At 49.4% G+C, this 14,923-nt stretch overlaps 2 protein-coding genes across 10 annotated transcripts in view; both read right to left on the bottom strand.

Annotated features, from left to right (window-relative positions):
• Positions 1 to 14,923, bottom strand: part of LOC147639199 (callose synthase 10-like) — a 251,362-nt gene that overhangs the window by 152,630 nt on the left and 83,809 nt on the right. The gene's annotated exons all lie outside the window — the stretch shown is intronic.
• On the bottom strand, positions 8,334 to 10,603 carry LOC147639202 (uncharacterized). Its single transcript, XM_086783724.1, has 2 exons — positions 10,020 to 10,603; positions 8,334 to 9,900 (listed from the first exon to the last, which is right to left on the bottom strand). The coding sequence occupies exons 1-2, from the start codon at positions 10,586 to 10,588 to the stop codon at positions 8,334 to 8,336; spliced, it is 2,136 nt and encodes a 711-aa protein (XP_086639850.1). The 5' UTR covers positions 10,589 to 10,603.

Genomic DNA, 14,923 nt, shown 5'->3' with positions numbered 1-14,923 from the left:
CCAACAAAAGTGATCTCAAGGTATACACATGAGGTAACATACTCCACAGGCTCTCCACTGTATGTAAACTGTACTGCAGATCTACCTATCCGCTGTGGGGAGGTGTTAAAGATCATGACCTTGGTCTTTCCAAGGTTCACAGTGAGGTCTCAGTCCTCGCAAAAGGCCCGTAATGCATCCAAATGCCTCTGCAACCCCTCTGGTGAATCACAAATAAGAAGAATATCATCTACTTACAAGAGGATCGGTATCAGGACTCCTGCTAAACGTGCTCCTGGTCCTCCGTGTCTGTCTATGTAATCCGAGATCTCGTCAATGTATAGACCAAATAGAGTAGGAGACAAGCGACAGCCCTGCTTCACCTCGATAGTGGTGTGTATGATCTCTGAGTCACCTCCTGGATCTCGTACTCTGCCTGTGACCGACTCATACAATGTAATGATCCCCCAAAGCATCTCTGCTGGCAGTCCCATATCTTGCAGTATCCTCATCAAAATGGCCCGTGGGACAGTATCAAAAGCTTTGCAGAAATCCACAAAGCAACAGTATATTCGATGCCCGTGAGCTGTTTCCTCAATGATCCATGGTAGTGTAAAGATATGATCTAGTGTGGAGTGCCCTCTCCTGAAGCCTGCCTGCCCCGGTGCTCTGAGTCTCTGCTCCTCATACCATCTACTAAGCTCATGCTCCAAAATCGAACCATAAATCTTGGCCAAGGTGTGACCAATCATGATAGTCCTGTAGTTGCTAGGGTCCATGGGGTCACCTGCTTTCAAGATAGGTACAATAGTAGTCGATGATCAGTTGGCGGGGAAGCCCTCACATAGAGCGTTCTAGACTAGGAAACTAATTGGCGGGGAACTAGTGGCCTGATACAACTGCCAAAAAAAGGCATGTCTGATAAAAGTGTGGAAATGGAAAAATGGTAGGCTATGGGAAGCAGCTGAGATAGACTCATCCCCTAATGTCTCGCAAAGGTTGATCCAGCATAGACAGGCTGAAGCGCCGAGGTCATGCCACACGACGTCGTGCCAATATCGCATGTGCCCTCTAATAATGTCTTGGCAGGGGCCGCGCGGCCTAGCAAGTCGTGGACGCCATGCTCTACATACCTCTCCAGCTCTATCCAAGGTGACTCCTCAAGGTGGCTGTGTGGGCCCAATCGACGCGTGGCCAATGGTGCACGGGGTCGCTACTGCTCTGAAGCAGTCGGTAAGGGTGCGTTGGCATGTGTCTCGAAAATGTCCCTTCCTATCTGGAGCGTAGGATGTGGTCTCGGTGTCTGCACAGCTTGAGGAGAAAAAGCTCAAGGCAACGCTAGTCTGAGTAGTCCATCACTCTCGACAATGGCCCAAATCCATCTCAGAAGAGGCAATGAAACCACCCTCGGATCTCGTAGTACACTGGGCACCGACATATGTAGTGCTTCTCAGTCTCTGGCTCCAACTGGCAGAGCTGGCGAATCCGATCCTCAGGGAAGAGGGAGACAGCTCCAAATCGACCGGTATGTATCCTCAACTGATGTGAAGACGTGCGGATCTAGCCAATAGCACATCTGACTCCATGAGAGAGGTGAATGTCCATGTAACTCGGACGGACAACAAAACCATTAGGGGATAAGTGGAGAAGATGCTCTCGGTAGAAAGCCATCTTCATCCCTAGTGGCTCGACCGGTGTGATCCATGTGCGTGCTATGTGTAGCTGAATGATATCCATCTTGATGATCTTGTTGAGCTCACTCCGGCTCAACTCCAGGAAGGGGGAGTCCAAGATTTACTGTAAAGGTGGAGAGCGGTCCATATGCATACCATGTAGCTGTAACCATGTGCAAGTCTGGGCATACCAACACTCTATGTCGCCCTGTGATACGAGCTGTCTAGACGACTCTAGCACAAGTCTAGAGTATCTGTGCCTGGAGAGGCTCCATAGCCTATGTATGAAAGTGACTCTCTGGAAGAGGGCCTCGGCTACGATCGGTGGGGCTCCCATCTCTGCCTGGACTATCTCATGTCGTACTGATGATTGACTCCTGATCATGCGGGAGGTCATCATCACTAGTGGTCTCTACATCTGCTCCCACCCATCATAAAACTCCCCTCCACTCGAGGTTGGCTGCCTTGCTGTAGATCCACATCATCGCTTGTGATAGAGACTCGGCCCCCAGATGGAAGCGCCTTACAAAAGCACTGGTGTAACCAACGTGTCAAATAACCAGAGCTTCATCCAAAGCTCCTGAAGTTGGATGTGTGCACGCTGGCTCTCCAGGGCTCCAAGTGCAGCATATCCTCTAGTCAATCTGTCCTCTGTCGCCCTCCTCATGGTAAAGCGCGGTCCAGCAACAGTGACCCCCAGGTAGACATATCTCCTGACTCTCTGTACTGTCTCCCCACCATAGGTTAACTCAGGCAACCGGTCGGCCCACTGCTGAGAGGTGTTAAACACCATTACCTTGGTCTTCCCAAGGTTCACTATAAGATCCCTATCCTGGCAGAAGGTTCGTAATGCATCTAGGTGTCTCTCCAGCCCCTCTGGTGTATCTGAGATAAGTACAATGTCATTGACATAGAGCAACAGAGGGATCAACACTCCTCCCAAGCCAGCTCCAGGTCCTCCTAGTCTGTCAATGTAGTCGGAGATCTCATCAATGTTAGCCCAAAGAGTGTGGGTGATAGCGGGCAACCCTGCTTCACCCCAATAGTGCTAGTGATCTCGTCTGACATCCCTCCCGGAGCCCGAACTCGGCCTTTGACTAACTCATACAATGCTAAGACTCCCCATCTCATCTCACCAGGCACCCCCATGTCCAATAGCCTCTGCATCAGCCTCCCTCGTGGAACTGTGTCAAAGGCCTTGCGAAAACCCACAAGGGGTTGCTTTTTACTCAACCAAGATATGCATGAACTGCCAAGAATAAAACAATTCCCACTTGTGGATTGCCTGGTATCATAATCACCAGCCCAATATGAATCACTGTATGCATAAAGCTGCAAGCTGACCCCCCGGGATAGAACAAACCAAGATCCAGGGTACCCTTTAGATAATGAAAAATGCGTTTGACTGCTTGCCAATGCTTTGTGCCTGGGCTGTGCATGAATTTGCTCAACAAAGACACCCCAAAAGATATGTCTGGCCTCGTGTTATACAAGTAAATGAGGCATCCCACTGCCTGGCTGTAAATGCCGGCCTCAAAAGGCTCTCCAATATCATGCATAGTAAGCCGTACACCTGGTTCTACCGGAGTAGAAATGGGCTTACATTCATCCATGTGAAACCTTTTTAGCAAACTTTTTATGTACTTAGTTTGCTGCATAACAATGTCATCATCTGTATGCATAAACTGTATGCCGAGATAGTAGTGTAAAGGCTTCAAATCTGACATATCAAATTCAGCTTTCAAATCAGCTTTGAAATCTGAAATTTGTGCTTTGCTAGTACCTGTAATGAGCATGTCATCTGCATACAAGATGACTATGAGAATATCGGCATCGGTTTTCTTCACATACAATGTGCTTTCAGCTGGACTATTCTCATAACCTTGGCTGAATGTGCATCTAATTGGCCAATTTTCACAAAAGCCCCAAATTTCTGCAAGAGGTTCAATTTGCTGATTTTGACCTCAATTTCGAAAACCCCCAAATTGCAATTTTTCAGTTTGGCCTCAAATTGAGAAATCCCCTAAATTGCACCTGCAACTTTCCTTTGAATCTGACCTACACAGAACTGTCTGTAAAATCTGCATATGACCTACACTGGAATGGCTGCAAAATCTGTATTTGTATTTGGAAGAAAATGTGCAGGAAGAATACCTTTGGGGACAGCACTTGTAAATCAGGTGTTATGAGGGGAGGACACAGGCGAGTAGAGCTGACGGTGGTGAAGCCTTAGTAAGAGTAGCTGGCACACGAGCAGACTGAGTGCTGAAGAGCAACATGTCTCAACAAGGCAGGCCAGGTGCAGGTGTCGGGCCAGGCAAGCGAAGGCAGAGGCGGGCGTTGGGCAGGTGTCGGACTAGTCACAGGCGGGCGCTGGGCGCTGGTGTCGGTGCAGTCATTGGCGAGCACAAGCACGCGTAGCTGCACCAAGACCCGCCGGCGACCTTGGGCTAGCACGGAGGGCGCAGGGAGGTTCACGCGAGCCTGGAACGTGCTGGCCACGTGCGGAGATCGAAGCAAGACGTGCCGGCCAGAATGGAGCAGGACCGGGCGGGTACTGCGTGCGGAGGTCGGAGCAGGACGGACGGAACTCATGGGAACGGAACAGCAACGGGCGACGGCGGCCGGGACGGAGTGGGAGGCGCTGCTGGTACTGGGTGCACTGTCGCCGCCGGCTGGAGACGGCGGAGGCGTCGCCCGCAAGCTGAGCGGCGGTGGTGGGCTCCCCACTAGTGCCGCCGGCTTTTGATGGCCGACGGGGGCAGGGGCGGCAGAACTGCCAGCCGGAATCGACAGACGGAACCTTTGTTGGGTGTTGGACTCACACACTCACACACACAAACCTGCACATTAGCGTTAGGTGCAGGATGGAGAAGCTCACACACAGAAATGAGAGAGAGAGAGAGAGAGAGACAAAAGTGTGGTATCCACAAAATGCAAGTCAACCCTTGCATGTGTGCCACATCTATATAATATAGAAGTACAAAATATTATATGAGTGTCCTTTCACACTTGATGTCCAAGGAGAAAAACCCTTGGTTAAGCCCTGTTCACACATAGCACTACCATAAGTAAGCATATGCCTACAGTCCAGCTTATACAAGCCTTTGTATCGTGTTCCAGAAGTGACTATTTCATAACCCTTTGATGGGTCTTTTACTACACACTTCCCATCTTTAAATTCAACCTTTAAACCTTGGTCGTTTATCGCTGAGACGGAGAGCAGCTTTTTCTTTATCCCTGGAACATACAATACATTTTTCATACAAATATTGGCACCATTGGCTGCAATAAGTATGACATTGCCAATTCCCTTTACTGGATATGTGGTATGATCTGCACATGATACAGTGCGGCCATTTGAAGAATAAACCGAGTGCTGAAATACATCTTTGCATGAAGTGATGTGGCTCGAAGCACCACTATCAAAATACCATGATGCATTCTGTTTGTCAGATGCAATGCAAGACATATCATTGTCTAAAGCACTTGGTGTGCCACTAGTGCATGTGACCAAAAAAGTGTACTCTTCCTAGATTACATTAGCTGATTGCTGCTGTGCTTTGTCATCAGAAGAGTCTGCTACTGCATTGCCTGCTTCTTTCCTTTTCTCTTTTGCAATCCGTTTCCTACATTCACTGATGTAGTGTCCAGGCTTATGGCAGTAGTGACATTTGCCCTGCTTTTTGGGCTTGTTTGCATCCCCTTTGTCAGTTGTCCATGACCAGCCTTGCTAGACTGTTGTCCCCCATGCTTAAAGCTCTTTGCTTTACCTTTATCCTTGGCTGTAAATGCCTTGTCTCCACCACGGTTGCTCGATAAGTTTGCTCTTGTTTGCTCTTCCTGCAAGAGTAAACCCACTAGCTCTTCAAAAGTGATGGGATCACCACCTCCTCTCATTGAGAGGTTGAGAGAGGTGTGAAAGCCAACGTAGGAAGGTGGTAAAGAATGAAGAGTGTTGGTGACCATCTGTCTATCTGGGATAACCTCATCAATGTTGAGCAATTGTTCCTGCAAATCTTTCACTTTGGTGAGATGATCTGCCATGGAGTCACCCTCATCCATAGAAAGAAGATCCAATTGCCTCTTCAAGTAGGCAACTCTTGCCTCGTTGCGTACCTGATACATTGCTTCCAATGTGTCCCATGCAAGCTTCGATGTCTTGCAAGAACGAATGTGCGGAATAATAGTCCTTTTCACTGAAAGGGCTATCAATGACATGGCCTGTGCATCTCTAGAGTCCCATCTCTTCTGCTCTTGTGTGGGAGCAGGTTCTACATCAGAAGCTCTTTGAGCACCTCCCCTTTGAGGCGTGGCTGGCTGTATGGTAAGTGGGCGTATGTCATCACCACACACGATGCCCCAAAGCCCTTTGGCTACCAGCAAATTACGGATCATGAAACTCCAGAGAGAGTAGTTAGATCCATCCAACTTGTCCTCTTGAGTGAGCACACCAAATACATCTGTAGCATTCTGTGCCATGTCAACAAAATATACCTGCAAGCAAACCAAGGACCAATGTGCACTGCCAAGCAACCGAATGTCGTGTGCAAATGTATGCCTGCAAACCAAAGCAAGTATAAACCTGCACCAAATCACAGTTGTAATGCCCAATTACATGCTCCAATCTGAAAATCCCCAATTTTTATGCACTCCAATCGCTTCAATGTGCATTTAATTGGCCAATTTTCACAAAAGCCCCAAATTTTTGCAACACAACTGAAAGAGGTTCAATTTGCTGATTTTGACCTCAATTTGAAAAACCCCCAAATTCCTAACCAAACAAATTGAATGGCACCACCTGCAATTTTTCTGGCAGAGGGTAACTTTTGGCAAACCCCAAAAGATTGCTGAACGTGCACCAAAATGCCTGCAACCTTTTTTTTTTTTTCTGAAGTAAAAATACTTGCAGGCTAGTGCGTGGATGGTACAGTACGGAGAGGACGTGGCATCAGTCGGCCAAGTACAGGTGGCACCGTGGGCTGGCTGGTTGGCTGGCTGGACTACCCGCAGACGGAGGCGCTGGGTGCGAACAGCGGACCGAGACGATAGGCGCAGGATAGAGAAGCTCACACACAGAAACGAGAGAGAGCCAAAAGTGTGGTATCCACAAAATGCAAGTCAACCCTTGCATGTGTGCCACATCCATATAATATAGAAGTACAAAATATTATATGTTAGAGTGTCCTTTCACACTTGATATCCAAGGAGGAAAACCAAATGGAAAAAAGTGCCCTTGGTTAAGCTGTGTTCACACATAGCACTACCATAAGTGAGCATATGCCTACACGGGCTAATCCTTGATTTGACCCCATGTTTTCCATACCATCCTTACTTTACAATCATGCTTTGTGTTTCCCTGCACATCGGGAACTGCATGCACATTTGCCTTGGTTTGCTTGTCCTCATGCTTTGGTTTGCGGTTAGGGCATTGTCTAAACATATGCTCTTTGCTGCCACAAGAAAAGCATTTCCCCTCCTTTGCATATTGCTCCCTTTGCTCAAGGGTCAAGCCAAATTTGTTCTTCTTTGGCCCATGATCCTTGGATGAGGTATTTTCAGCTTTCCCTCCCTTCTGGACCTCCCAGAAGCTCTTTTTAGGTGGCTGTCCACCTTTTTGTTGCAGATTTGGAACAGCCTTCTCTTTGCCCTTAGAACCTTCTTGATCTTGCTTCATTTTGAGCACCAATTGCTCCGTAGCAAGAGCAGAGGCTATAAGCTGTTGCAGAGTGTGTTTCGGGTGCAATTCAATGCCCGAACGATAAGCTGGTTGCAATCCGGAGCGAAACTTTCTCTTTCTTTCATCCTCCGGGATTTGCATAAAGGGAGTTACCTCAAGCAACACTTTCCAAAACTTATTGACATACTGCTGCACACTTTCATTATCTTTTTGCTCAAGTCTATCCCACTTTTGAGTGAGAGTTTGCTCCACATTAGGAGGCAAGAATTGGGCATAAAATCTGTCCTTAAACTCTTTCCAAGTGCAAATGGAGTCTTTGGTGGTCTTTTCAGTGATCCACCAATGGGCAGCTGTCCCCTTCAAGAACATGCTTGCATGATGAATTTTGGACTTCTCAGTGAAGTACTCATCACTAAAAGCAATATCAAACTGTGCCACAAAAGCTAGCACCTTAGAGGCATCATACTCTCCATGAAAGGCATCAAAATTTCACGGACTTGTCCCCTGCCTTGGATGGCTATCCCATGTATGCACTGTCATACTCTCTCTCAAGAGGCTTATGCCTTCCATGCAATGCATCGGAATCCCGTGAAGCCAGAGTCACATGGGGACGGGGGACGGGGGACGGGGACGGGGACGGGGAAGTGCCGTCCCGGGGACGGGGTCGGGAACGGCCAAAAAAAACCTCTTTTTTAAAAGCAATTTAGGAGTTGTATGCATGACATACATATAGAGACACACTTTGAAGAAAATTTTACACCGAATAGACAAAAAAACAAGAGTCATTTTGAGCAAAATGCGCTAATAAAACATCGATGGCACACTGATTATGTGATTGATAGTCTGATAGATACAAAGAGATAAGTACATGCCTCATGGGCAGTGAGGGTTACAAAAAAGAGTGGGTACAAAATAGGGATACTAGATAGATCACAATAGATCATGGCCATTGGCAGTGGGCACAAAAAAGGTGAGATGGCTCAAGGCTCAAGAGTCAAGCCTCAAGCTCCTGAAGTGCTAGCCTGACGGGAGGCTTGGAAGTCGAAGTCGTCGATGCCATTTGAAGCCTCCTCCTCCCCCTCAGGCTGTGGCTCCTCCTCTACCTCCTCAAGATGCTCCTGAGCTGCAGGATCCTGCTGTGCCATCTCCCATTCGGTGAAGGGATCCGCCTTCCCTGTTGCTGTCGCACATAGCATGCGCAAGTTAGCGCTCACAAAAACCAAATCACTTGCCCTTTGCACTTCAAGGCGGTTCCTCTTCTTAGAGGCAATGTGACTGTAAACGCTCCAAAGTTGCTCCAAGCAACTAGAGCTCACAGCCTGGCTAAGGATGCGAATAGCCAAGCGCTGCAACTCCGGCCCATCTGATCCGTAATCCTCCCACCAAAGAGGAGACCCAATCTTGAGGCGGTCAAGCTGTGCATCTAAACATCCAAAAGATCCCTGCCGCGTCCTGTACTGAGATAGCTGGTCTCTGATCTTCCGCCTGATGGTAGGGTCGGGCTCTAAGCGCTCCAAAATGATCCGCCATCCCCTGCTTACTTCCTTGTCGGCCTCTTGCTTTCTGCCCTGGAACTCTGGATCAACCACAAAGGCAGCCGCATGAAGAGGGGAGTAGTAGGAGTTCCACCTGGACTCACATAATGAGTGGATCTCCTCAAACTCGGCCCTGTCTGGCACAAGCTGCTGGAGTGACTCGATCATGCGATCCATGGCCTCATAGACCTTGCCGATACATGGTTCACGGCCGTCAATGACTCGTAGAAGGTGAACAATAGGTTTGACCAAGGCATCAAGTGTCTTCACCTTCTCCCACCAAGCGGCATCATCGGCGCGATCTCGGCACGTTCTCCCTGTTGCCGATTTTGACTGCGGCATGGCAGAAAATTCATCACTAAGGAAAAGCCCTCTTAGGGCTCCGCCACATGTAGACAAGCGGCCTAGCATGAGGAAGTTGTATGCAAACCTTGTCTCAGAATACTTGAGGAGGGAAAGAGTGCTCCTTTTAGAGAACTCATGTCGCAGCCTTTGGTGGTTGAGGACAAAGGATACAAGCTGGTTAGCCTCCTCAATGGTGGGTGCAATCCATGGCAAGGCACCTATGTCTTTGAGGAGGTTGTTGAGACAATGGGCCATGCAAAAAGAAACTGTGATGGATGGATACATTGACTCAATAATGCTCCCGGCTGCCCTATTTGACGCCTCTCCATCCGCCACCATGCCAACCACAAGCTCCGGCCCAATGACCTCGATCGTGGACGCCCATTCCGCGGCAAGCACATCCACGGCCTTCCCAGTGCCACTCGCATCATGTGACTCGATGAAGTACACTTTGCCCCTTGAGTAGGCCACCACTCCATGGATGGAGCGCTTGCGCGTGTCACTCCATCCGTCTACAATGAGAGAGACTCCGTTAGTCTCCCATGTTGCCTTTGTATCCGCCGCCGCCTGCTCAACGGCCAACTTCTCCCTATCAAGCAAAGTGGTGCGAATCTTTTCCGATGAAGGTGGCACATAAGAGGGGCCATATTCCCCGATCTTTGTGGCCATCTCACGGAAGTAAGGAGACCTATTTCAAGTAAGGAAAACCATGTAGCATGTTAGCTTTTTTTGGCAATATGACAAATGCTTTGAAGCATGAGACATTAAAAAAAAAAAGAGTGAAGAGAATTGAGTCTCAACTCTCACCGTGCCGCTTGAAACGCAATGTGGTCGTGGTAGAAGAACCTAGCCACCGACCTATCCACCTCATCCTTCAATTTTGGGTTCCAATTCTCGTTAAGAGTGGATTGACGGCGGATGGGAATGGAGGCACCCGATGTGGATGGAGTGGACTTGAACGGTTGAGAGCTTGAAGCAAGATTTGGGTTCCTCTCCACCTCCATTCGCGTCGGTTGCTCTCGTGCTCTCACCACATCATGAGGATCAACGGCAACATGTCGCCCTCTCTTTGCCGCCTCGGCCACCTCATAAACCTTGAGCTTCTCAAGAAGCTCCGCTCGCTTCTCAGGAGTAACACGTGCGCAAAATTGCACTTGATGACCGGCCTCGTGCAAAAAGTGAGCTCGCACTTTGTTGGCGCCGCCACTTCTCTTGTAGGAACAAAGCTTGCAATTCCATGCCCTTGAACCACCGCCCACTCCACGACTAGCGTAGTGGACCTCATCCCACCATGACCATGTGTGCACCGCCGGCCTCCTTCGTGAAGAGCCCGCAACGGAAGATGTGGCGGCAGCGCCTTCACCTTGAGATGCCATGAATGATGAATAGTGTGAGAGAGAGGGAAGAAGGGTGCAAGAGAGAGAGAGAGAGAGATGGCTTGGAAGTTGGAGAGAGAGGGAGATGGCTTGGAGAGAGAGAGAGAGAGAGAGATGGCTTGGAAGTTGGAACTTGGCACAACTTGGCACAACTTGGAGAGAGATGGATTTGGAAGCTTAAGCAATGAGGCTTGAGAAACGAGTGTGGGTGCAATAGAGAGTGTGCCTTTTTTTATAGCTGGAATTCTGCCCGTTTCCGCCCGTTTCTGCCCGTTTCTGCCCGTTTTCTGCCCGTTTTCTGGCTGTTGGAGACGTCCCCTCACTGCGTCCCCTGCCCGTCCCGCGTTTCGGGAACGCGTCCCCGGGACGCCTTCAGGCGTCCCCGTGTTGCACGGCGTCCCCCGCACGTCCCACGCGTCCCCGGCCGTCCCCGTCTCCGCGTCCCCCCGTCCCCGCGTCCCCGTGTGACTCTGCGTGAAGCACTTGATTGGCCCCTCGAATTCGGCACTTCCAATGGGTTGCCCTAGCTGTCCATTGAATTAAGTATTCGTGCTTGCTTCCGATCTCAAAAGTCCGTATCTCCTCTTGAGAAAGAGAGACAACATGGCTCTGATACCAATGTGACTGCTCCCTACAGGAGGCCTGGAGATCGGAAGACAATATACACATATTTAGAACACTTAATTTAACTGTTATTAAACAATGGAAACAACATCAGCGACACAAATACTGGAAATACTGAAAATACAAATGACACCAGCACTGGGGCCAAAAAGGGCCGGCCCCCCCCCTCAATACTTTTTGTACTTCTTGGAGTATTTATATTTGTACAAGTGTCACGGGCCTGACAAGCCAGATTTCTCCACAAGGGAGTGAAAACAACCAAATAAAACTGGTTCAAGTCGATGAAGAGATGTTGGTCAGCGTAGCCCCAAATCACAGGCCCTTCGCTGGGTGGACACCTGCCTTTCACTGGTCTTCCGGGACCATGCACAACAAGCACGCCCGTACTAACACAGACCAAGGGGTACACCGCAGAGGGAACATGGCTTGGTTTTCCCCAATGAGCTTTGCTTCCAAATTCCCTTGTGAGTCTAACCTTCCCTGGCTCTCACAAGCTCTGAGAGCGCCGTTAACAACACCACACAGGGAAATATACTAGCCACACCAGGAAGAATTTCCTGAACATGGTCAGCATATACATGCCATGCTCCTGTACTACACAACTTAAAGCATTTTCTAAATTTAAATTAGCAAATTTCAGATTTATACAAATGAGAAAAAAAATATGAGAGCACTTGATACAGTGACTACAATCCGGATACAACCGGTACAATTTATAGCAGGTACACTCAAGCACATCAAGTACTTCACACGTGTGCAGATACAACCAGCCAAGTACTATGCAAGTACAGCAGGTACATATGGGCAGCCAGCAGGTACATGTGGGCAGCCAAAAAGGTGCAGGTACACAAGGGCAGCCAGCAGGTGCAGCAAGTACACAAGGGCACCCAGTAGGTACAGCAGGTACACAAGGGCAGCCAACAGGTACAGCAAGTGTGGGCAGCTTCAGGCGGGTACAACAGCCAAGTACAGTCAGGTACAACAGCCAGGTAGTACAGGCGGGGCAGCAGCAGCACATACAACTGCAAGTTCAGGTTCAGGCGTGGGCAGCAGCAGCAGGCGGGTACCAGGCGATGGATAGGAGAGGCTGCAAGCGAAGGAGAGAAAGAAGCCACCAACCTCACACGTGGGCAGTTTTTCAATAATGTTCCATTCAAAAGCCTTTATCAAAGGTTATAAAACCTTAATCCATAATTAACACTTATGGGCACCCACACTAGAAAGTAAATGTCTAGCCCAAATTTAAATGTGTGTGAACACATTAGCTTATAAAAAATTAAGGTTTACTCTAGTTTATGGATTTTACCTTTTAAAAAGGGAAAAATGAAAATACTTACGACCGGTTCACACGCCACACCACCAAGTCAGAAAACAACATTCCACGGTACACTGGGGGCGTCCCCGTCCAATGTACTAGCACGGAATAACAGGCAGACACACGCAAACAAGTCTTGCAAAAACAAATTTATGCATGCACGCATAAATGCATGTGCACAAATAGCGGACGAAATCTCCCTTTCATGAAACTTGTACAAGAGGTTCCAATCGAGCACAAAACTCGGGCGACAAATATAAATAAATATGTCCTGGTCTTCCTATGGAGTGACAATCCCATAGGTAAGACACCATCCTGGCCATACACGAGTGGCACCAACAGGCTCCCATCCATACAGCACGAAGCAAATCACACACGGGTGACACGAAACTGGTTCTCGTCCATGTGACGCAGCACTGGTCACACACGGGCGGCACTGATCTGGCTCTCGTCCATGTGACACCATAAAACTGGCCCTTTCACATGGGACACTGGCCTGGCGCCATGTGAACATATGCCACAAATCTGGCCGCTCTATGGAGTGAGAGTCCCATAGAAGTGCCTCCAGAAATGGAGATGGACCAAATGGTGACAGTATTCGCTGACCAACTGGCAAGGAAACCTTCGCAAAGGGCCTGATTGAACAAGTGGGCTAAGAGGGACGCGAGCACATCCCTCGCATGCGAAAGGTGCTCTGCCACTAATCCATCAAGATCCTGGCTCGGCCATTCTGCAACTTGTCAATGGCGTCGTGGATCATACCGACGGAGAAGAACGTGGATGAGGTGAGCCGACCGAGCCCAGGATGATGATGGATTAGTCGCAGAGCACCTTTCACATGCGAGGAATTCGCTCGTGCCACTCTTAGCCCACTTGTTCAATCGGGCCCTTCGCAAAGGTTTCCCTACCAGTTGGTCAGCGAATACTCTAGTACCGATCCATAGAGATTGCCAAGCATGTGGCCAACTATGATCGTCCTATAGTTACTCCGAACCGTAGGATCACCCGGTTTGAGGATCGGTACGATAGTATTCGCTGACCAACTAGAAGGGAAACCTTTGGAAAGGGCCTGATTGAACAGGTGGGCTAAGAGTGGTGCGAGCACATCCCTCGCATGGGAAAGGTGCTTTGCCACTAATCCATCATGATCGTGGGTTCGGCCATTCTGAAACCTGTCAATGGCGTCGCGAATCATGCCCGACGGAGAAGAAGGTGGAGGAGGTGAGTCGGCTCTCTGGTGGTCGGGGGAGAGGTGGTTGTCCACGTATCTGGTAGAGCGAGGTAGCATAAGCATGCCATGTCTCCGTTGATGTAATGGGTGTCTAGGCTCTGGGTGTTTGGAAAACTCGCCACGCCTCCTTGCTGTCCTGTCCCAACTCATGCTCCAACTTCGCCAGGTAGGTTCGCTTCTTCCTCCGCACAAGGCGGCGAAAGATCACGCACGTGTGGCGATGTGTACAGATCCCCTCTCCTTCCTCTCAGATGAGGCAGGCACGGGTTTCCCAGCATTCATCATCGTACCAGCCTATGTGGGACATTCTTGCTCAGAGTTGTGACAAATGGCCGAGTGTGAGGGAAGTACATGGCAACTGATGTGTGGAGTGTCGAGGCGAACTGTGTCGTGAAGTCCTCCAGCAGTACATGTGGGGGGTATCTATCTAGTGGAAGATCCCATAGCCTATGCTAGTATGTCACTGTCTAGAATAAAGCCACTGTCACTATCAGTGCAGCCCTCATCTCTGCCCGCACAATCTCATGTGGCATTGATGGCTTACTCCTGATCATGCGCGAGATCATCACAACTAGGGGCCTCTCCATCGTCTTCCACCCATCATGTACCTCCTTTGTATCTGTCCCGGCCGGCTCTCTCCTCTGTCTCCTCATGTGGTATAAGTTGGGACCCCTGATGGGCGCACCATACAATAGTGCAGGTGTAGCTAGAGTATCAAATAGCCAAAGCTTCATCCTCGGCTCTTGAAACTGTAATAAGAGCTGAAATGTGTGTGTGTGTGCGCGTGTGCGCGCGCGCGCGCGCGCGTGTGTGTGTGTGTGTGTGAGAGAGAGAGAGAGAGAGAGAAGAGAATAGAAGAGAAGTAGACGACATAGGATTGTGTCCCAATTACCCACTCAAGCACCCGACCATCCCCCCCCCCCCCCCCCCCCCCGGCCCCCCCCCGCACCCCCCCCCCCCCCCCCGAGCCCTTGTAAGCAGGAGTATTTTCTTATATTAACTCTTTGGTGAACTGTTAGCGATATGACTGCCAATGCAAGAACGAGGAAGACCGTACGTCGGCTGAGTATCCACCAATCCAAGGCACTGCAAAAAACTCTTCGGGCCACTTATGCAAGTCCAGATAGCTGTAGGACTGCATATATGCTGGCTGAGAATGGAAGAG

Source organism: Cibotium barometz, chromosome 4 (genome assembly GCF_041138505.1).
Source record: "Cibotium barometz isolate CiBa-2024 chromosome 4, ASM4113850v1, whole genome shotgun sequence".
NCBI classification, from domain to species: Eukaryota; Viridiplantae; Streptophyta; class Polypodiopsida; order Cyatheales; family Cibotiaceae; genus Cibotium; species Cibotium barometz.
Note: the sequence above shows the minus strand (reverse complement) of the source record. Positions and strands in the feature narration are given on the sequence as shown.